The sequence below is a fragment of the Conger conger genome, chromosome 4 (genome assembly GCF_963514075.1).
Source record: "Conger conger chromosome 4, fConCon1.1, whole genome shotgun sequence".
NCBI classification, from domain to species: Eukaryota; Metazoa; Chordata; class Actinopteri; order Anguilliformes; family Congridae; genus Conger; species Conger conger.
Window position 1 is genome coordinate 58,489,308 of NC_083763.1, and position 24,608 is coordinate 58,513,915.

Here is a 24,608-nt window from a genome sequence, read left to right on the forward strand (position 1 = left end):
ACCATTCCGTTGCTGCCCACTTCAAGCACTGACTGAACTGATGCATGAAATGCATTATTTTAAATTATGCCACAGTGAATGTCCTAGGGATTGTGTTCGTTAGCATTCGCATCTGCGCTTATTTAAAAGATAAGGAAACATTTTCATTGTCCCTGCGCATTAATGGTGCTTTATTTGTTTAACATTTGTCGTTTACACAGTTTCAGTCAAGGGAATAAATGTAACAAGACGGAAAATCCCATCAGTGACTATCCTAGTAAGCATGCATTGGTACTGTTTGTTTAATTGCATGGCAAAGGGGGGGGGCGATCTTTTCTATTTCGAGTGATGGCTTCATTATTAATCGTGAAGCAAGTGTTTCCCAACCATGCCAGGACGGCTCTGCTGTTGTCAATTCTATATTTTTATCTGAATGATGTAATATCCCTGGGATAACGTAAATACAGAAGCATCTCAGTCTGAAGTACTGTAGGCCTACGCTAAATTTACACTTTATGTTACAAGGCTTCTACAGAATTCCACGAATGTTAACCGAATTATCTCACTGTACAGAGAAAAATAAATCGTTTGGGAAACAATTCCTCTGTGCGGTGGTCGGTGACATTCCACTGAACGTTTACACTCACGGAGCAACACTGAGCCAAGCCGTTTGACAGAAAGCCGCTGCATTCCATACGAATAGACGAAACGCAAATAAAAAATGACGCACATCAATATAGGCCTGCTGTCACACCACAGATTTCCTGGATGAACTTCCATTGCCGCAAAAAAAAGTTCGAAAAACAATAGCTGTTACGATTGCACGGCAAACAGACTGTTGCCTATGCTATCTCCAAATAAAGTAGGCTGGGCTTCTCCTTCGCGTTGAGCTGAATTTGAGATGGAGGGGGAGCGTAAGTGAGCGAAGGACAGAGTAAAAGTTTGTATCACTTTCTGATAAGTAGCTCGCTTGCACCGAGTCCGTTGTTAGCAGGGACACAAGAAGATGGCGCAGCACCGCTGCTGTGCCACGTCTCGATGTTCAGGGAAAATAAGGATAGTTTTCAGTGCCTGGTCAATATGTGTCTTTATGCCATATGTTTTTATTTTTCCTCTGTCTGCCGATGCCGGACTGTACACACCTACCGATCAAATTCTCATCCTGAACCCGGATACTGTGGACTCCAAGTTATTTAACTCCTCTTCTGCTCTGCTGGTTGAGTTTTACGCATCTTGGTGCGGACATTGTATTGCGTTTTCTCCCATATGGAAAAGTCTGGCAAGGGATGTCAAAGGTTTGTGCTAATCTTCCCCCCTTTACGTAATTTAAATATCAAAAGCATGCGAGGTATTTCAGTCTTGCTGAGCAAGCCTAGGGATTAGTGAGCACAGAGCTGCAAGAACAGTTCTAATAATTTGAATTATTTATGATATTATATAATAATAATAATAATAATAATAATAATAACGGTGATAATTATATGTATACAAGCCGTATCTATACCATTATTTAGTGCAATGTTTCCCCCCCATTGTTTTCGTTTGTATTTAGTGATTACGTGTGTTCTTGCGATCATATTTCATTATGGATAACTAGCCAGCTACATTCTGCTGCATTTCTTTGGATTGTCATTAAAAGTCCCTTGCTCTGTGGTGTGTACTGAAAGTGGGAATATTATTCATTATTGTTCGTGGCGGGCAGGTCGGATATAGAATTATCAAATTCCTCTAGGTTTTATGTGATATTATTATTGTTTTATTTTTTTTTATTTTTTTTTAATGTGCTCAGTGTATGTAGTTTCTCCCCAAACTTACATGTCAATTCCTACATATGTGGAGGATATAATTGCTTATTGGAGCACGTGATGTGATTTAAAATTCCACATGCTGCCTCTATTTTAGTGCCCTAGAGTACTGTCTCAGCCTCTGCCCATTGAAAAATATTTTTTACAATATTCTCACAGCCAGGTAAAATTTGGCCTGGTTTCTTCTTGGCGGAGAGCACTCGACTGAATGGCCTGGACATTTTACGGCCTTGGATATTGGAATACACAGCCATGCGGAGTATGGGCCTTCTGGCTTTATTTGCCTTTCCTCGCTGCTATGGCTCCCGACTCCCGTCCCTGAACTCATTTGACTGCATTTGCAAATGCGATACAAACCAACAGAAAGGCAACGAATGACAAATGACGAAATACAAATTTGGCAAATGTTATGTTAGGTATTCTGTACTTTGTTGCACCTGCTGTTAAAATAGGTCCGAGGTACCATGTAATACTCAGTGCAAAGTGCTCAACATCAAGTCAATATGAGGATCTGTTGCGCCTGCTAGCTTGTATTTACTGATTTAGCCAGAGCTGTCGTGTCACACAATTTAGCTTCAGTATTTTCATAATATGATGTACCGACATTGAAAGAAGTACAGTATATTATATAATCAGCAATATATTATGTATTTCATATACTTAGTAGTATATGAGATATCACTTGAAAGCTTGAGATCTGGACTTTCATAAATTGTAAAAGCAAAAAATATATCCTGTGCTTCCTGTGGACCAAATCCATCTCCTGTTGTCTGATATGGATGAAGCTCTCGTTCAGTTCCTCCGTATGATGTGTTTGTACATCATTCTCCATTTTCTGTCTTCTGTCAGAGTGGCAGCCTGCGGTGCAAATGGCAGCCATAGATTGTGCGGACGAGGCGAACACAATGACCTGCTTCAGATTTGGCATCAAGGGATACCCCACTCTGAAGGTACTAACTGACAGTGATCCTACATTTAAACCAGGTCTATAATATACTGAATGATGCTTGCATCACATGATAGATCACACAGTATAGATCCAAAGTGAGGCATTTGGTAACAATGCCAGCATGAAACTTTGGCTGAATAGGGTGTTACTAGCTTTGGTAGTAAAGGTCAGATGACTAATAAATCTGCTGAAAGTTGAGAAGAACCTTGTGTATATCATTTTTGTCATTTTGAAACTGTTATGTTAATAGAATGCAGCTATGTGAAACTGAGACATCTTGTTGTTTGCCAACACACGCTAAATTTAGCGTTGTTGTGGATGATGTTGTCTTGAGGTGATACATTTTAAGGATGAAAAGAGCACAACAGTCAAGGGGCACATTAAAAGCTCCTGCAAACAGTCTAGACACTATTCTAAGATAACAGAATATTTGTTGAAATATATTTGCTGCATATATACAGTATGTACCGTGTGACACACACACACACACACACACACACACACACTCAAGCAGGAAATGACATCCTGCATTTATATCACCATTTGTTCTTTCAGCTATACACCATGAATGATAAGTCAAAGGTTGCATTATTGCAAATCAGCGACTGATGCTTAAAACAAAGAGCACTGTGTTTGAGCTCTGTTGCTATTGTTCGTTTTATTTAGGATATCTTTGCTGCATTGTTCCAACATTTTTGCATACTGAACTTAGCTGACTGCCAGTTCAACTAATGTGATGTTACATCTCGAGTTTCTTTCTGTGTATATTATTAGTATTATCCTGCTCCTCAACTGCCATTTTGTGTTATTGATCATTTTTGTTTGAGCTGTGGGCTAGTAGAGGCCAAATCAAAACTGTCAGTGTGCAGGCCTAGGGAGAAGCCCAGCATCTGCTGCTGATTTAATGGAGGAAGTGGGAGGTGCGTGCGGTCAGCCGCTCTGTGCTGGCTCTACCCGTCTCTGCAGCTGAGAATATCACCCTCTCTTTCTCTCTAACATTTATATCACCCTCTCTTTCTCTCTTGCAGTTCTTCCACGCTTACTCAAAAAAGGGCTCCAAAGGAGAGAACTTGAAAGGTACTGCCTTTATGTCTTAGATTTCCTGTTCTGTGCCCCCTCCCTGAAGGAGCGCGTGTGTCTGTGGAGTGGGGCCTTGTCGTTATGCTCCGCTGCTGCTGTTGAAAGGAAGTGAGAAGTGTCATGACATCGAGCGCAGGGAAATGTTTCAGTCAGAGATAAAAGTATTGCAGAAGCGAAAGTCAGCCTTCTTGCAACTTAGAAGCAGCAGGTTCAGGAGGAGCTGCTGCCCCACTGAGTTGCACTGACATTTACCTTTACGTTACTGGCTTTACTTCATTACAGAGGGGGCAACATTTAGCATAAAAATGAGAAAGTAAAGCTTGAGTTTGAATCATTGACCCTAAACATGCAATTATTTTCACACATCAGTTTGGCCCATTTGTTTATGGTGGATTGTCCTATTGACTATTTGCTATTTTCTGTGAGCTTCACTCTTACTGTATATACAAGTTTCAGCACATGGATTTTTATTTTATGTCATAGCCTCTGTGAGATTTTGTGCTCGCGTGTATGATTTCTGGCTTTGCTATGTGAAGTTCACTTGTGACAATGAATATCTTCATGAATACCCCAGCTCAGGGAATCGGTGGAGATGACACTGCCTTTCTTAAACTCTTTTGTAACGTCGACAGGATCCACACATGACACGAGAGATCTGCGGCGTCAGATCATTAACATGATGGAGACCCATCAGGAGTCCTGGCCTCCTGCTTGTCCCCCTCTGGAGCCTGCCAGGTGAGCCCAGCTAGCGGCCTTCGCACAGTCAAAGTACTGTATATCCATCATTTTCACCAGGCAGTTTATACTCCATCGGGCTACCGTCACTGTGACATTCGGATTATACTTCATCAATTCGATAGATCTCAAATTAAACAATTACCACAGTCAATGTCGGGCGATATGTTAGAATGTTCATGAACATTTTCGGATATCAGTCGAGCGACGGAGTACAGTCAGGTCCATAAATATTGGGACATCGACACAATTCTCCTCTTTTTGGCTCTATGGATTTGAAATGAAACGAACAAGATATGCTTTAACTGCAGACTTTCAGCTTTAATTTGAGGGTATTTACATCCAAATCAGGTGAACGGTGTAGGAATGACAACAGTTTCTATATGTGCCTCCCACTTTTTAAGGGACCAAAAGTAATGGGACTATTGGCTGCTCAGCTGTTCCATGGCCAGGTGTGTGTTATTCCCTCATTATCTCATTTACAAGGAGCAGATAAAAGGTCTAGAGTTCATTTCAAGTGTGCTATTTGCATTTGGAATCTGTAGCTGTCAACTCTCAATATCTCACTATCAGTGATGCAAACCGCCATTAGGCTGAAAAATCAAAGCAAACCATCAGAGAGATAGCAAAAAAATTAGGTGTGGCCAAATCAACTGTTCGGAACATTCTTACAAAGAAAGAACGCACTGGTGAGCTCAGCAACACCAAAAGACCCAGAAGACCACGGAAAACAACTGTGGTGGATGACAGAAGAATTCTTTCCCATGTGAAGAAAAACCCCTTCACAACAGTTGGCCAGATCAAGAACACTTTCCAGGAGGTAGGTGTATGTGTGTCAAAGTCAACAATCAAGAGAAGACTTCACCAGAGTGAATACAGAGGGTTCACCACAAGATGTAAACCATTGGTGAGCCTCAAAAACAGGAAGACCAGATTAGAGTTTGCCAAACAACATCTAAAAAAGCCTTTACAGTTCTGGAACAACATCCTATGGACAGATGAGACAAAGATCAACTTGTAACAGAATGATGAGAAGAGAAGAGTATGGAGAAGGAAAGGAACTGCTCATGATCCAAAACATACCACCTCATCAGTGAAGCATGGTGGTGGTAGTGTCATGGCGTGGGCTTGTATGGCTGCCAATGGAACTGGTTCCCTTGTATTTATTGATGATGTGACTGCTGACAAAAGCAGCAGGATGAATTCTGAAGTGTTTTGGGCAATATTATCTGCTCATATTCAGCCAAACGCTTCAGAACTCATTGGACGGCGCTTCACAGTGCAGATGGACAATGACCCGAAGCATACTGCGAAAGCAACCAAAGAGTTTTTTAAGGCAAAGAAGTGGAATGTTCTGCAATGGCCGAGTAAATCACCTGACCTGAACCCGATTGAACATGCATTTCACTTGCTGAAGACAAAACTGAAGGGAAAATGCCCAAAGAACAAGCAGGAACTGAAGACAGTTGCAGTAGAGGCCTGGCAGAGCATCACCAGGGATGAAACCCAATGTCTGGTGATGTCTATGCATTCCAGACTTCAGGCTGTAATTGACTGCAAAGGATTTGCAACCAAGTATTAAAAAGTGAAAGTTAGATTTTTTGATTGTTAGTTTGTCCCATTACCTTTGGTCCCTTAAAAAGTGGGAGGCACATATAGAAACTGTTGTAATTCCTACACCGTTCACCTGATTTGGATGTAAATACCCTCAAATTAAAGCTGAAAGTCTGCAGTTAACACACATCTTGTTTGTTTCATTTCAAATCCATCGTGGTGGTGTATAGAGCCAAAAAGATGAGAATTGTGTCGATGTCCCAATATTTATGGACCTGACTGTATAAGCCCGCCTTAGGCCTACTGTCTTCCCCAGCTTATTTACTCCCGTTCGCTTTCCCAAGCGATGCTGGCTGAATTCCTTTATGTTACACATGTCTCTGAGAGATTTGTGCAGTAATTAACTGGATGTTTCAGCCTTCACTCAGATCTTCAGCCTGGATCATTTTTCACTGTACAGGCTCCACCACAGATCTATTCTTTCTTGAGATATTTTAACAAAACAAAACTGAGATAACATTCCAGGCACTAAAAAATTAGATGCATGTATGAGATGCATCTAGCCAATCAAAATGTATTGTTCACTCTGGTGTCCATCAGCTGAGCTCTGCAACCATTGGAGGATTGCACATCAGACCACCGGGCCTGGGCCAAACAGAGGAGCCATTATTGCATTATGTGGTGGTGATTACCTTGGTGACTGAAACCCTCCCTCACTGGGCGACCCTATAGCCACTTACACATCGCCCTCTGTCAACCCCAGCGCAGTGAGGTTGTGTCTGTTCAATGCGCTGCTTAATTGCCTTGTTTCCCTCTTTGTAGCAAAGCAGAGATCGACAACTTATTTGAAACAAGCAGCGTGGGATACCTGGCCTTGGTGTTTGAGAAAGCCAATTCATACCTGGGTAGAGAGGTGAGGGAACATGAGCACAGTTCGATGGCTTTACTGGCATTTATACACAGTATAAGTTTGGCAGTTTATATGTATTCACATTTGATGCAAATAGGACAGATCCTGCTGAACAGATTATGAACAGGCAGCTGGTCCTTGTTTTAGGTGACCCTGGACCTGCTCCAATACGAGAACATCACAGTCAGGAGGGTGCTGGACACAGAGGAGGGTCTGGTCTCCAAACTGGTTGTGACAGAGTTCCCATCATGCTACCTGTACCGCCCCGGTGGGAACTTCTCCAAGCTCAGCGTGTGAGTGGCTAAACCCTCTCTGACCTCACAATGCACTGCCTACAGTAGTCCAACAGTGTCTTCACCTGTTCCCTACACCATCTTTCAGCCTTCAGAAGTCAATGGTCTGTTCATATCACAAGCCATAGAAACAACAACAAAAAATGTAACCCTCTGACGTAAAATACAAAAGATCTATCTGGGTATACCAATGTATTTCAGCTTTGGTTTCTGAAAACGTAACCATTCAGTTGTGAACAGTTTTCATTCAATTGTATTCTTTATTCCTTGAAAAACATCTGGCCTTTTATTAGGCCGGTAGAATTACGATCTGAGTAATTATTCATTTTCAAAGTGCATTCGCCACGATTCCGTACCCCATGAATAAATATGTTTTTTTTTCCGTTTTTTTTTTACTTTGTTTTGTTCTTTTTTAATAACTTGGCATGCAAAAGGAGTATTTTCCTTGACAAATGCAAAAGGAATGATTTATGGCTGATTTATTTATTTTTCCCCTCTGCTCTGCTGCGCAGAAGAGAGGGCTTTTTTAATCTGTTGCGCGAGAACAATGGCGTTCCTTTCCTGTGCTTCACCTGCCAAACGGTCCCAGAACCGGCGGGCGACAGATGGCGGCCCGTCAGCCCTGAATGGGAGATGGATCCTGCGGGTCGCACATCCGTCACCGCGCGCCCCTCCCCCGCCCACCAGGGGACCCCGGGATGAATAGGCCCCCCAGCCACACCTAATTGAGTCCCGGGATGTGGCGGGCCGGCACGGGCCCCCGGTGCGGATCGGCTCGGAACGCCGCTCCAGCTCCCTGCTCCGGGAATGCCCGGAACAGAGACGGGGATCGGGACGCGATGCCGGGCTTTTTGTTCTAATTCCAGGGTCAGCGGAGGGGGAAATGATCATCTGTTCATCCGCGGAGGTCTCAGGCCTGTTCGGAAATGCTCAGAGACGCTGGGTCTACCTTTCCTCTCACACCACACTAGAGACGGGCTGGTGCACACAGACCGCCCAGAACCCCCCTGGTTTCAGATACGGGGTGTGTAGACACCGGCGCTGCTTTGCATAAAGAAGTAGTGCTTGGGTTTGAAATCATTCACTCGTTTTTAGACTGTAGGGTGATTACATTTGCATTATGACTCTGAGGTCTGCAGTCTCAGTCTTTCCTGAAAAACCTGCGCTTTATGATGAACATCATACTCGCAAAACATCACTCGTCAATCACCACCGATGACTCATTTGTAAAGCCTCATTCTGTTTCAGTTTATTTCGCGGCTTCCTATTTACATACCATCGACATTATTTCATAGTCTTTAGAATGCAAAAGGGAATTATTACAGGATAAAAAATGAAACATGGAAAATGTCCTGGATTCACACATTTTTTTCTCTCTGGGAATCTTGTGTCAGACTCGTTACTCAACCAGACCTTTCCACATGTCTCTGTGGCATTCCTCACTCAACTTCGATGATTGTATGTCTGTCTCCCTCCCAGGCTCATTGAAGCGCGCTCCTTCTACTCCTACGCCCTCCAGAGGCTGCCAGGGGTAATACGGACAGGCAAATCACTGACCTTAATGACTGACCTCCATAAAAACACCACGCAGCAACAGTGGAGGCCATTCAACAGGTGAGCGAGTGGGCAGGTGTGCATTTGGAAACTGAGGATCTCGTCTCTTCACACATCGAACACAAGCTGTGATTTTGTCCTATTGAGCGCCCTGCTTATGGTATGTACTGCATGATTCTGTTACTTTGTGTAGGGTTGATTTTGATTGGCTGAACTATGTCTTCAGGTCTCGTGTGTACATGGCAGACCTGGAGTCAGCCTTGCACTACTCTCTGCGTGTGGAGCTGGCAGCTCACCCTGTGATCAGCGGAGACAACCTGAGCAGCCTCAAACGCTACATCTCAGTGCTGGCCAAGGTGAGTGAGCAGCCTGTCTCACTGATACACGTTACCTTAGAGAACTGACACACATTACCTTAGAGAACTGACACACCTTACCTTAGAGAACTGACACACCTTACCTTAGAGAACTGACACACATTACCTTAGAGAACTGACACATCTTACCTTAGAGAACTGACACACCTTACCATAGAGAACTGACACACATTACCTTAGAGAACTGACACATCTTACCTTAGAGAACTGACACATCTTACCTTAGAGAACTGACACACCTTACCTTAGAGAACTGACACATCTTACCTTAGAGAACTGTCACTCCTTACCGTAGAGAACTGATGCACCTTACCTTAGAGAACTGTCACATCTTACCTTAGAGAACATGTTTTCACATAAATGTGGATTTGGTAAATGGTAAATGGACTGCTTTTATATAGCGCTTTTATACAAAGCACTTTACAATTAATGCCTCTCATTCACCCATTCACACATACACACACACCAACAGCGATAGGCTGCCATGCAAGGTACCAATCAGCTCATTGAGAGCAATTGGGGATTCGATGTCTTGCTTAGGGACACTTCAACACAACCAGGTCAGGGGATCAAACCCTTAACCTTCTGACTATCAGACTACCATTCTTACCTCCTGAGCCAATGTCTTGGTGGGGTGGCCTGTCGGGTAGTGGTTAAGGTAAATGACTGGGACAAGCAAGGTCGGTGGTTCTAATCCCGGTGTAGCCACGATAAGATCCACACAGCCATTGGGCCCTTGAGCAAGGCCCTTTACCCTGCATTGCTCCAGGGGAGGATTGTCTCCTGCTTAGTCTAATCAACTGTACGTCGCTGGATAAGAGCGTCTGCCAAATGCCAATAATGTAATGTAATGTCTTCCTCAATTTGGGATTTCTGAATTTTGCCACCAGGGGGAGACAGAAACATAAAGTTGACACTCCAGTGTGTCTTTTGTAACACAGGCAAAACACACCAGTGCTTTGTGACAGTGCTCAGATTTAAGCCTAATGATGCTGAATCACATGATGTTTTGAAGAGGCGCTTGTTGCTGTAAATACTTTACAGTATAGCAGGATATTGTCAACAGATTTACGTATATAGGTTTCCCCCCAATACACATTTACATTGTACAAACACCAGTGGAATGATATTTAAATTAACAATTATCCATCCCCTTCTGATGTAAAGAACAATTCTAATACTAGACCAAATATTACTGGACACATTCAGCTCCTCTGTCTTCTTTTTTCACATTTTGGGTGCTATTATGATGGAGGGTATCCACAGACAGTTTTACAGAAACAGGTGCAGAGTATTTAGAAGAATACACGACATAATGGAGAAATATCTGGTTACACACAGAACAGACACTTGTTTTGTTAGGTGTACAAGAGGCTCGCATTACAGGCCTTTAAACAGAGTGGCAGTGTTGAGCAGCACTGAATCCTCAGCGAGGGCCATGCAACACTTTCAGTGCTGAGCAGAATATTGACAGCTATCGACTGGCCAGCTGCAGGACGCTAAAGCCTCTCTTGGGTGCTGTTGAAACTTTTATTTACTCCTGTGATGTAAAGTGCCACGCGTGCTCTCCCCCCCCACCACCACCCCTGGTCCCTTGAGACTCCCTCGATTAAGAGCCCCCTCCCCCCCTTCCACCGCCATGCCCAGTCCCATTCTCAGACCCCCACAGCTCAATGCGCCCGATACCGTTTCATTAGGCCCAACAAAATGTCCTCCCCAGGCCTTCCTCCTGGCTGGCTCTGCGTCAGGAAGCCCCCTCCACCCCCAATCTGTGTGATTATATCTGACTCTCAGGGGACGTTTCAAAGGGTGGGGTGGCGGAAAGGGGGGGTGCAGCCCTGCCCCCCCATTAACTCTAGTTTGTGTTGTCAATATCGGCAAGTCCCCGAGGAACACCCCCTCCTCCCCCCCCGCGCAGACGGGCCTGGCTGCCCACAGCAGGGCCGTAAGCGGCCTTTATTTATCGACGTATGCCGGAGATATCAATTAAACACACGTGCCGTCTGAACAGGGGGGAGTGTTTAACCCGGTGGGGAAGCCTGTTCAGACACAGGAGAGGGGCCTCCGCCTAATGCATGCAAATGAACAGGGTTAGTGGGGTGACCTGCTTTCTGGGAGCGGACCACACACATTCTCAGCGCTCCGTTAGCGGGTCCTTGCAGTGTGCGTCGAGTCCCCCCCCCTTCTGATTTCATAGCTTGTTTTGGGGGACATTATCAAGAACTGTGTGGTTTATAAATAATTTATTTCGAAAAAAAAGCCCCCAACATGAAGCTGGTAGTTGGATGAGGTTAATGGTGACACATTAAGTACAGATGCTGCCTCCATTGTGCTGGGGCAGAACATTAGTCTCTGTCACGTCTGTCGCCGTGCAGCGTTGTGTGAGCGGCCCTGAGCCCCGCTTTCAGAAGTCCTGCAAAATGCCCAAATGCATTCTGGTTTTTTTTCCCCTTCTGTATCTTTCCTGTTCTGTAATATCACCGGGTTTTATCGTGCTGTAAAACCAGGGGCCGGATTTATGAATTCCGACATGTATTTGGGGATTAAAAAGGCAGATCTTGGACGCATGAGAGCATTACCAAGAGGTTTTAGGATTACTCCACTGCCCAGCTTTCTTGAAAAAAAAAAAAAGCTTGTAGGAGAGAGAGGGAAGGATCGGGAATAAACAATATAAGGGAGCTTAATCCCAAATCCAGCCTAACTGTGTCCCATTTTTCACATCGGGTACAGTTAGACCTGTACTGTTGTCTATGTAAACTGTTTATTGTTGGTCCTACATAAGTGTATGCTTTATTATTCTTAGCGTTGTATTTCCTAAAACGGTTTATAGATAATCCTTTGTCATGAGATTAATCAACAAGGCCCAAGTCCTTATCTTTGTGCTATTCTGAGCACTTGAAACTGTACCTCCCTCTAGGGTCTTTCAGTGCACTTGTCCCTGGTTATGGGTATGCACTTTGTTGCACGTCGCTCTGGATAAGAACGTCTGCCAAATGCCTGTAATGTAATGTAATGTAGTTAGGAGCAGTGTGGAGTGTGGGCTTGGTGGCAGTCTGACCTCAGTCAGACAGTGGCAGGAGCACCTCTGGCACACAGAGACGCACGTCAGTGGGTGAGGAGCTGGAGGACTGTGAGGGGTGGGGGGTAGGGGTGAGGATCTGGAGGACTGGGAGGACTCGGGGGGTGAGAAGCTGGAGGACTGGGAGGACTGGGTTGGGTGGGGTGGGGGGTAGGTGTGGGGGCAGCTGGCTGGTGCCAGCGCGGTTCTGGGGAGCTGTTAGCCAGCTTTTACTCACTGGCATGTATATTACTCCCCGAGGTCGTATGAGGCTGGATTAAAAAGGGCTTCCCTGGGCCGGCCCGACAGATGCATTCTCTTTTGAGCGTCCCTTGGAGGAGGTTGCGGTTTCTCAAGTGCTGATACTAATCGGATTTAAGATGACATATTGCCGGGGTGAAGTGGATTGTCATGGTCCAGCGAGAGGCTGAGGGAGAGGGGGAGGAGGTACAGGGGTGCCAGGCAAACGGGTCAACAGCAGAGCCGTTATACACTTGGCAGACAGGCGTGAGTGCAGCAGCGGTGTGCGGGGAGGGTCTACCTGCAGTCGTAATGTCGCCGAGGAGGACGTTTAGAGTACTTACGAAGCTCCCATTAAAGGAGAGTAGAGTAAACAATCAACTCAGCTGGAATGCTTGCAGAAAGGCCTCACTTGCCATGTCTAATGGCTTTGCGCACAAAGCAAAATGGTTGCATTTTGACGGACAAAATTATCCTATCATCCAAAATCGCGTCACGTTTCAATTCCCTGTTAATGGTTTGCATGCATGTTATCCAACATTTGGTATTCATTTTGAGTTGCCTGTCAGAGGTCAGCTGAGAACATTATCTGTATCTGTGTTCAGAACGGGGGTGGGTGGGGTAGGTGCTGACAAACTGTTGACCAGGGCCCTGTACTGTATCTGTCAGTGTGTCAATGAATGTGTCAAGAAAGGCATTTTATTGTGCACAACGTTGTTTCATTTTTCATTTAGTGCAAATTTTTTCTGTTAATCTCCCCAAATCGTCTGAGTATCACAGTCCATCTTCGGGAAGCAGAAAAGTCTGTCTGAAACGCACATTTCTGTATATGGTATTCAGGTTTGGATGCACCACTAGTGTCTCTTGTCAAAGCCAAAATCAAAAGTATGAGGGCGGGTCCCAGAGCAGTCTGCTGGCTTAGAGGAGGGGGGGGTACCCACTTTGTTAAGGTTGAGAAGTCTTTCAGTCAGATGTTTGTTAATGAGATTTTACAGCCACCGTAGAGCTAAGCCAGTTGCCCTCCTGGTAGCAGCACAGACGTTATTGTGTCCCTTTTGACGCCTCACCGGAAACGCTCGATTTCCATTTCTCTGTCTAGGAATACCCAAAATGTCCTTTCATGGTGGCGGGCCGCTCCCGGATTAAGGGAACAAATCAAAGCGGAGTGCGCAGAGGGGTTAAGTAAATCTTCGGGAACCTTTTTAAGTGAACTGTGTTTAATGGAGATCCCGTTAGAGAGTGATGAATAGAATGCGCCCAGCGCCGCAACTCTGAACAGATGGCTGGTGCAAATTGAAACCACTCAGCAGCACAAATCAAAAAAGGTGCACCTCTGGGATGACGCCCCAGCCCCGTGGACTGTGCGATTCTGAGCGCAGGGGTCACCTCTGGCCTGCTTCCAGGTCCGCTGAATTTCTGCATCCCGAGTTTCTTTAATATCTGTTTGCACCTGTTTGAGTCAGTATGCTCGGACTTGCATTTCACCGCCATGGTTTTTCACAGATTTATTTTTGATGAGCCGGACCAAACGAAGCCAATCCACTAGAAATGTCTGAAAGATTAATATATTAAAAGTATTTTCATAATAGCCTACATTTTGAAAGATATGTTGCGTATCTTGTGTAAAAAAAGTTTTGGGTAATTGAGGCTTACCCAAATTTACTTGGTGTTTGCATGTCTCCAGCGCTTTCCAAAATAGAGTGTTTACTATACCGTTGCCAAGGAGATGATGATTGACTAGCAGGCCCACAAAATAGCCAGCCAAAATAGAGCATGCACATGATAAACAAAATGAGGCCACCGTATGAAAGAATTGAGCTCATCTGGTGTGACTCCAGTCGATCTTTGCTGCACCAAATTTTATATTTAGTTTGGCGTGACATCAGCTCACCGTCTGAACTTAGGGTCAGCGTTGTTACTTTGGACCAGCTTCAGACAGGCTGTGCTTTGGTGAGTGTGCTACTGCGCGTTTCTTAAAGCAGTGTTGCGTACGGTAACAGTGACACAGATTATTGATGAGAAATTGAATAATTTCATGCACTTGATTGCAGCGGGATTGCAGTGAGAATCACACCGCTGCTGTTTGGCTGTAGGGGAAACACTACAATCCCAATATGGCGTTTGCAGTGTCCGCCCGCAGTGACGGATAGACCTGTATGTGACTGTGCGCGTGTGTGTATGCGTGCACGGGTTTTGTATGTGTTGAAAGATTTCAGAAGAAAAGTTGAGCGGAGCTTCGTGACTGCGGCTCTTTAGCCCTGTGTTTTGAGTTCAGCTTTCAGCAGAGATATGGGGTTGCTATGGCAGCACACTGTTTACTGGGCTGTCTCCGCACAATTAACTTGGCAGTCAGAATGACAAGATTAAACACAGTTTGCCTTGCTCGTCATTTTAATGGGGGTTTGATATTACAGCTGATATAGAAACCCTCTAAGGATCGGAAATGGCTTGTACGTCCAACCGGTTGCTTGGGTGGTTAATGTGCTTCTCCCTGTACCTGATACCTTTCAGTCATCACCTCTGTCAGCCCGCAGACAGAGTGGTCATCCCGCAATCTGTCAGCCCTTCTCACAAGTTGCTACATTTCTTCTGTAACTGAAAGAAAAAGAGAAAAGCAACAGGAGCAAAGTGGGGTTTTTGTGCATTCACACCGATTTGTCATTGGAAAGAGTGTGTGAAATTCCTGACTGTCGTGAGTACAGTCTAGGAGTGTGTTTAACCCAAGGGACTTTCATAACACGCAGTGTAGGAGGGGCTTTTAAACCATTTAACTCTAATACCTACAGTATACTGTGGCCATTAACATACTGCTGATTTAGTCCCTGCGAAATTGTTGCAACAAAACCCCCTGCGGCATAGGGGACTTGGGGTAGAGAGTAAAGACCTAAAGCCACACACACAATTGCATTTTTAATAAATCTCGCACAAAAATATCTTGATTTGACTTATGTACAGTGATCCAATAAAGTTACATTTGCAGACTTTAAGATGCTTTATTACAATATACCTTTCAACAATAATAAGGTATTAATAAAATGAATTTATTTGGCTTTTTGTCAACGTCTCATTCTGACCTGGTGTTTTTGTATTTAGAGTTAAAATAATCAAGAAGCAAGTAGGTTGCACGGTGGATTAATTAGCACTATAATTCAGTGGGTGTTTAGCATGGGGAATTAATGCAGCTGCTGTGTTGTTTGGTCAGTACTTTCCCGGGCGGCCGATGGTGAAGAACCTGCTGCAGTCTGTGAACGCCTGGCTGACGGAGCGGGGAGACTCTGAGCTCCTCTACAGCTCTCTACAGGACATGCTGGATAACACAGGACAGGTGAGGCCCGTTCTCACTGCTGTCTGCAGGGCTGCTCAAGTACGCCGTCTTCTCTGTGCAATTACTGTTGGTTTCCATACGTTTTCAGGTACTGTCACTGTGATAGGGATGGATGAACAAGATGAAATTATCTGGCTTATATTCTGTATACATTTGATTTTATATCGCAGAAATAATTTGACCTAATTTTAGGCGGTATACCTCGGTCAAAATGTGCCATTTTGGTTTGGAAAATTAATTGTGTGATGCTGTACCTTGTTGTAGTGCCAGGGTGTATGGTGCAGTCTTATTGGCTGGAGAAGGTACTCTGTTGTAGTGCCTGGGTGTATGGTGCAGTCTTATTGGCTGCAGAAGGTACCCTGTTGTAGTGCCAGAGTGGCTTATTGGCTGAAGAGGATGCCCAGTTGTTGTGCCATGGTCCACCATGCAGCCTCGTGTACTGGAGTCATCCTGTGGGGAATCCTCTATTTTGGTGCCTTTGTGTCCCTTTGCAATGCACTTGATGTTGTCATTGGAAGAAATGCTTCAGAGACCACAGGCTCTAAAACTGGCACAGTCACTTAGCTGCATCATTAGCTTTTAGCCACAAGATCAATGAATCAATGAGTCAATGAGGAAGTATGAACCTACTCCCCCAAGGAAATGGAGTGGAGTCGTAGAAAGCGGTGTTCAGTGTACACACACCAGCTCTTTACAATCGACTGTTTTGTAATACTGTCAATCAAAGACAGAGCCCCTAGTCCCCTGCAGTGGCCCACAGGCTGTGGGGGTCTGACTGGCAGTCGATCAGAGCACACTCTATCAAAGCCTTCTTACCTTTAGCCAAACCACAAGCTCTTAACCTCAGCATTTTATTGGTTATTGTTTATCCATATCAACCTTTCGGTCATATTTCCTTCGCCCAGAAATAACTCCTAGCTTACCATTTGATTTACTCCCGAATATGATAATTGTCTTCCTTTCTAAATGTGTAACTGGATATAGTGTATCTTCATCATGAACAAGAAAGGGATTTAAAATATGTTGCCATTTTCTTTGGAATGAGACTAAAGGGCATTTTGTGTCGGCCGCATCTATATTAATGATTAGCACAACATAATAAGCCATTCAGCCCAACAATACTCACCATTTTCCTGCTCTAAAGGGTACCTAGTGCTCACCATTTACCTATTATTAGATAGTATCTCCGTGTCAAACCTGGTCTGACTTAAAGCTCCTCTGTTAAACCGTATTTAAAAAAGTAACCGAGCTGATGTGTGTGGCTGCAGATTCCAGATGCAGTCCTGCCAGAGGGGGTGAAGTGGGTGGGGTGCCAGGGGACCCAGCCACATTTCAGGGGGTTCCCCTGCTCCATGTGGACCCTCTTCCATGTCCTGACTGTACAGGCCATCAAGACTCCAGGAGCACGTAAGACCCCTGCGGCGCCCCCACTGAAAACATGTCTCATGCATTTCACTGTCTGCTAGATTGTGTAACTTGCGCTGTTTCACACGGTTAGTTTGAAGGCTGAACTCAACCAAGCTGTCTTCACCATACTTACCCCTATAACAAGTTAGCATTTCCAATCTCCCAATCTCCAATCTCCCTATTAGCTTTCAAAACATGTACCTGTGACCTTTAGGAAATATTTAAGCCAATTGTCATAGAAATCTTATAAAATATTTTTTTATTGAAACTGGGCATACTTCTGTCTGTGTCTACACATTATGCACATTGTATATCTCTGTTACTGTGTAAGATATAGGAGGATAAAGAAGATATAGATACAGGTAGGGGTAAATAGGTGAGGGTCTGCCCTGCTGCTGGACATGCAGGCACACAGCGTGTGTGATGAGAGAGGCCACTACAGTGCACTGAGACAGGAGAGGAACTCATTGGGCTATCACTATCCTGCACACACACACACACACACACGCACAGTGTGGGTGGGAGTTTTAAGGGGGTTTTCTCACAAATTAGGCTGGCATACATATTCTCCATTCATGTCCAGGTCATCATCGGACTGCCAGCGTTCAGGAAGTCCTGCGGTTTTTTTGTTCCTTTTTCTTGCAGTTTTGTAGCTGAAAAAGACCTTAATTGTGGGTGGGTAAAAAGAGATTAGTTTAGATTAGTGGAATTTGAGTGGGTAATAAAAGGGGCAGCTGACCAACGCTGGTCTCCTTGTGGGGCTAATCCCAGGGCTTATGGGGGCTTCCCATGACCTGCAGATGGACGACCAGGGGTGTCCATCTGTCCTCTGCGGACCGCTGGATTATTTGTGTCCACGCGGATCATCTGAGGCGAGAGATACGGCTTTAAACAAAACAACGGACAAAACAAACCCCGCTTAATATATCCCCTGCCTTACTCACTGTATGTCATTCCATTTAGCTGTCACAGTAGCCTTTTCCAAAAACATCTTTCATTTACACACAGCAGCTCATACTTTTGATGTTCAGAAATCCATGGCCTCTTTGTCGCATTTGTCAGTGGCTGTATGAATGCATGGTGATGCCCGTTGGACTGAAAGATACCCCGGGTTTAGGTTGTGGGGCGCTGACGCTAAATGCTGTCTGTGGTGTGTACTTGTTGTCGGGGAATGAAGTTGGCTTTGATGGTGACGAAGCTGGTCTTCTGTCTGCAGAGCCCCTGCAGGTGCTCCAGGCCCTGAGGGCCTACGTCCACAGCTTTTTCGGCTGCCGGGCGTGCGCGTCACACTTTGAGACCATGGCCCGGGAGGACATGAACCGCGTTTCAGGCCTGTCGACCGCTGCTCTCTGGCTCTGGTACCGCCACAACCGCGTCAACAACAGGCTGGCAGGTGAGTGGCCTCACATGCGTAGGACAGGACTGAGGCTCGGCCCGAACGTTTCTCTCCCCTGAACGCAAGCTGTCCGCAGAATCGCCTGTCTGTCCGCTCTCTATTCATGCCCATTCAGCAGGTGATTCTCAGGGGTGCTGTACTTGTCCTTGCTGTGGCATTATCTACAAAATATGCCCCAGGTCCCTGCAGTGCACTTTTATAGAGCAAAAGCTATAAGGAGGCCGGGCTGCATTTATTGCGCTTTAAGAGCGGCTGGTTTATGAGAGTGTTCAGTTAAACGTCTTTAAAATAAAACTCCAGAGGTGTACAGTGGATGTCGTGTGGTGAGTACTACCAATACCATCATAAAACATTTTTCTTCTGTTTCGTTCTATTAAAGTTTGAATGGATATCTGTTGTTCCCGACACTCAAAGAGCTTATGATAATGCGGGTGAGTGTGTTTTTGTTGCCTGGTTCATGTCCATGCTCTGGGTGGGAAGTCCTCCCTGCCTTCAGGCTGCCTTTGGAAACGTTGATTCATTGCTTCCCGTACAAGCGTCACATGACTTTAAGAATCCCTTAATCTGCAGATGCTGAAAGCATTCCTTGCCTGAACAGTGATGTGCTTTAACTGCAAAGTCGCAGGGCTGTAGAGTGATTGTGAGTATTGTCGTCGTTAAAGCCAGGGCTCATGTGAGATGGGAAGAAGACGTGAGTTTTTTAATCACTGCTTTTCTTTTCCTCACAATGAGGTTGTCTCTACTCTAAGGGATTGACATTGACTGTAGCAAAGTCAGAATGTGTTTTAGCCGTTTTATTGCCTGTTTTGCACAAGAAGCCCACTGCCTTTACATTAAAAATGTATTTTTAATATATCACCTTTGCTAATCTAGAAGGCATGAAAGGGCGTTGCATAACACTGTAGGATCAAATAAATCCTTTGATATTTTGCATAACCTACCTGTTTAAATAAGCTTTCCTGCTTAGTCATTCCTTTATATCAGTCTTCCTGAAGTCTGCACTTGGAAGTTTTTGTGGTTTTGCTCGCCGCTAAATCCCTCTAATTCGGCGATCCTCTGGGCAGACACCAGCTGTCCCCTGCTTCTCGTGCCGTCTCTTCTCGTGCTCCGGGATTAGCCCTCCTTCCTGGGGCAAGGAGTCTCTCTCTGGAGCGTCTGCAGATTAAACGCACTCAGGACTGCAGCCCCGCAAACAGAGAGAACCTGCCTCTGTTACAGCAGTGAGTGCTGGTGTACATACATGCAGCATTCCCCATTACTGCAGTTGCCAAACTTTCACTCAGCTCTGTAAAACACTTAGAGTGGAGAGGTGTGAGATGAGACTGCAGCGGCCAGGGTTGAAGCTGCCGTTCTGTTTTCAGCTTTTCATCACACTTGTTCATTATGAAGGAACAAGTCACTCTGAATCGCTTCATTATTTTTCCTAACTTTTATGGCTGAAGGGAACGGCCCTGTCCTTAATCATCAGAACAGCCCGAATCATGAATAACAGGGTACTGAAGGACACGAGAGCCTCCCTCTGCCCCTCCCATTTCCCCAGACACCTCCTTCATGCGCGGTGTCCCCCCTCCAGGCTGAGTGTCTGTATGGAGCCCGGTCGAGCCGCACGGGGGGACTCGTGACCCCGCGCAATTCCCAAGACGCCTCTGACAGCAGGTGGCACACGCCGCGAGACCCCGGCCCCACGCTGGCCCTCATTGTACTCTCCCGTCAGAGCGCGCGCAGACCTGATGCAGGGCCAGATAAGGTCTGAGGAGCGCTTCGGTCTGAGGAAGGGATGAGGAATGAGCGGAAGGTTTTGGGAGGGGGGAGGTTTGGGGTTTTGCCAATGATCCCCCCCCCCCCCCCCCGCCCCCCGTTGCCCAGTTCGTCACCCCTGCCGCCTCTGTTCCTCCTGTCTGTCCCCCCCCCCCGCCTCCCCCCCCAGGGACCGTCCTCCTGCTGGGAGTGCGCCTCTTTAGCAGATCCCCCTTTCAGAGGCAGCCGAGCGTGAAAACGGGCCTGTTTGTCAAGCAGCGAGACAATTAATTTAACTGGCACAAAGGGGCCGCGGGCGAGTGCTGCACACAGCAGCCAGCGTTAGCGGTTAGCGCTACGCTACGCTACGCCGCCCGTCAGCCGGGACCGATAGAGACGCATGTCTGCGGCCTGAGGATGAACGGGCTTCCCCTCCCGCGGCAGAGAGAGAGAGGAGGCCACGCTCAGCCGAAGTGACTGAGGAGAGAATGAGCTCTTCCTTTTGTTTATTTACCCTGTAGCCTGCCCGCATTCTCCAGGCTGCCTGTTGCTTCGGGGTGCCTACGTTCACCTTGAGGGTCCTTCCGGATCCTCCGGGGCTCCCTACGCAGAATGAAATGAATAGAACGGATATACATATTTATATTTTACGTGAAGAATATTACTTGAATTGTATCAACAGTCCTTGGCGAAATTGGCTTTGTGGTAATATTGTCCATGAGGCTAAAGTCACCCCTGAAAGGGAAACAAAGGTAATGAAAATTGAGAGACGGTTCAGGAGCGTGTGTCGTCACGCCGCGCTGCGATATGAGAGCTGTCACGGTGAAATGTTTAAAAGGACCCAATTCCAGCAGGACACAGTAAAGTTGATATATCTCTTATGTAAAGTGCTGTATGCAGAGTACATACACACATGCATATGACGGAGATTAATCTGGGAGAAAGACGGGGGGATGTAAATTGACAGTGCGCTAAAGTGACAGAACTGCTGCAGCTTTGCCTCTCCCCCCGCATCCGCGACGACAAGCAATTTATTAGCAGATGCCCCCATTTGAGGGCCGAAGAAAACATGTAAAGCAAAAATTCTAATTCATTAAAAGGAGAGCTCCCCTGGAGGTGTCCGCTTTCATATCCAATTTGGAGATGGTGGTGTCTTCAAAGGGGTGTGGAGATGAGGAGCTGGGGGGTCTGGGATGTGGGGAGGGGTTTCTGTCCCCCCTCAAACACATCTATTATCCCTCCACTGCTCCCAGTGGACCATCCCACCAAACCATTGATCATTGTGAGATCCTGTCACACACACGTAAGCGCACACACACACACACCCACACAACCACACGCAAACACACGCACATATCACGCCATTATGGAAACATCAGCTGAAATTCGCCTTTCAGCATTTTACATTTTCACATGTGAATTAAAGTACTCACTTGTGAAAATAAAAAAAATAAAAATGTAAAGACATTTTCACATGTAATTGGCTTTTTACCACATATAAATGAAAATTTACATGTGAAAAGAAAATAGATCCCATCCATTTACTAAATCCTCAAAAATAACTAATAGCATGGGTTACCTTCTTCTGCTGTCAGTTTATAAATGGGATTATTTGTATTATGTCTTATAGTTCACGTGTGCTCTTCACTTGTTGGGTATTCACATGTGGGTTTTGAACGTGATTCTTTGGAAGGACAAAGGCACTTGAAGCATGCTGAAACCATTTCAAAAGTCATATGAACCATGACATGCAGAAAAGGTTTACAATAGTGTATTCATTATGTGTGTGTCCAGTGTTGTTTACATGTCTTAATAGTCATTGATTTTGAATGGGTGTAAAAGCACAGGAGGTCAGCACTGCTGTTCAATGGACAAATCAAATGGGAGAAAACAAGATGCATAAAAATGTTGTCTTTTGTGTTCAGTCAAGCACTTCCCTAAGCCGGCTGTTGATATGAAAATGTTGTCTTGTGGTGACCTGTATCATAGTGGTTAAGGTACATGACTGGGACCTGCAAGGTCGGTGGTTCGATCCCTGGTGTAGCCACAATAAGATCCGCACAGCCTTTGGGCCCTTGAGCAAGGCCCTTAACCCTGCATTGCTCCAGGGGAGGATTGTCTCCTGTTTAGTCTAATCAACTGTACATCACTCTGGATAAGAGCGTCTGCCAAATGCCATTAACGTAATATAATGTCTTTTGTGTTCAGTTGACGGTCACTCTCAGACAGACTATCTGTAGGAAGATGTTTGTTCATTTGTACCCTTTCACAGGCGATCTGAGTGAAGACCCCGCCTTCCCCAAGATCCAGTGGCCTCCCCCAGAACTGTGCCCCCGCTGCCACACGGTGAAGAGAAACGGGGACCACTCCTGGAACCAGGAGGAGGTTCTCAAGTTCCTCAAGGAGTACTTCTCCTCGGAGCGCCTCCTGCAGGACTACCTGGAGGACGAGGCGGAGGCGCTGCGGCAGCAGAGGGAGAAGCTGGAGGCCAGGCGGGAGCAGGAGGCGCAGCCGCGGCCCGAGGGGAAGGAGGAGGGCGGGGCCCCGGCGGAGGAGGCGCGGGAGGGAGGAGAGGGGGAGGGGGAGGAGGAGGAGGAGGAGGAGCAGGGGGAGAACATGGCGGAGCTGCAGCCGGCCCGGGAGGCGGAGCCGAGGAGGCCGAGGGCCGTCATCGTGGGGCTGAAGCCGGCGCGGCCGGTGGAGGAGATCGTGGACCTGGACTCCTTCGTCAACACGCACTACAAGGCCAAGGCCCTGAAGGCCGCCGCGCTGGCCGGGCGCCTGCAGAGACGCAGCCTGCAGAGGAAGGACGAGCCGGAGCTGCAGCCCGTGCAGCCGGAGAGGCCCCAGAGCAGGCACAGGCTGGAGGACGAGCGCGGGCCCCGGCACAAGGGCTGGGTCTCCCTGCTGAACGTGGGCTTCTCCAGCCTGGACGTCAGCCTGCTCGTGCTGCTCTACTGCGTCTCCGGCCTGTGCCTGCTGGCCATGTACCTGTACTTCAGGCTGCGGGTGAGACTGCGCAGGGCCAAAGTGGCCCTGTCCTGAGCCCGGGGGCCAGCCCCGGCCTGGTTCCCCTTTCCCCCCTGAAGCTTGGTTTATACGTTAGTAGCACCACCCTTTCCACGAGTGTAGGTCTCTATGGTAACGAGATGCCAAACTGCTGTTTACATCAGTGAAAACATTGCAGTAAAATTATTGAAGAAAAAAAACTTATCGGTGACAGTGAATTTTGGTGATCTGGCTGCCTAAAACCTGCCTAAAACACTGCGCGACAAAGTAAGACATTGTCCGCAACATAACAAAATTCTAGTGGCGAGAAAAAGGGTTGTGCAAAACTACGCTATTTTTGTCTTTAATGGTTGAAAGAGTCGTGTAACAAAGTATAAATCAAGCTTTAGTCAGAAAAGACAGAAAGAAAAGATCTTTCTGTCGTTTAAGCCATAATTCTCCCACTCTCAAACCCCACAGAATAACAGAATTAGCTCAGACCCCTATAACACCATGGAGCAAAAGAGTGTTCATGTGGTCCTTGTTTGGCTGATGTTGCACCGCTAACCCAAGCTAAAGCTGTGCTCAGAATCACGTGACCACTTACACACACGCACGCGTGTCCATTTTTACTGCTGTTTTTAAAAGATGAAGTCCATATGATTGTAACTGAAAATGATCGGTAGCGCTAATAATAATTGTGATATGTATTTATTTAATTCCTAGGCTTTTTTATTTTGTTATGTGATGACAATGTGTGTTAAATTGTTAACTGAATCAGTTAAAAATAGCATAATCGTAATCATTTACTGTGAAAAAGGTTCTCGAACAGCAAGTCTTTTCGACCTTTTGACCCCTGTACTCACACGCATATGTACACAAACACAGGCAATTTTGTGCCAGCCAAACCTGTGCTTCTCACTGCACGCTCCTTTCATGTGCACAAGTGGAGTGCGCCGTTTGATTGAAGGGGGACAGGTGATACCACATCTTGCCTCTTGCATCTACTGTAAGCTCATAATAATGTCAACATGGGCCCTCATTGGACCCAGCCTGCTGTGTGGTTAAAGGCTTTTAATGCCACTCTTGATTTACTCTCCCAGAATTGCACATTATAATCATTAAGACCCGGTTGTTGATCGAAGGCCAATAGTGTACTAAAACCAATTGAACCTTTGAAGCCAGGTTTTTCAGCCACATCATTGCCTGCAAACATATATG

The 24,608-nt window shown here is 46.0% G+C and overlaps 1 protein-coding gene across 1 annotated transcript; it reads left to right on the forward strand.

Moving 5' to 3' along the window:
- Positions 1 to 866: 866 nt before the first annotated feature.
- Positions 867 to 23,525, forward strand: qsox1 (quiescin Q6 sulfhydryl oxidase 1). Its single transcript, XM_061240825.1, has 12 exons — positions 867 to 1,274; positions 2,634 to 2,734; positions 3,762 to 3,810; positions 4,446 to 4,548; positions 6,925 to 7,015; positions 7,160 to 7,305; positions 8,785 to 8,919; positions 9,086 to 9,215; positions 15,737 to 15,859; positions 17,128 to 17,266; positions 18,483 to 18,659; positions 22,672 to 23,525. Exons 1-12 carry the CDS (start codon positions 986 to 988, stop codon positions 23,442 to 23,444), a joined length of 2,256 nt encoding a protein of 751 aa, XP_061096809.1. The 5' UTR covers positions 867 to 985; the 3' UTR covers positions 23,445 to 23,525.
- Positions 23,526 to 24,608: the final 1,083 nt, after the last annotated feature.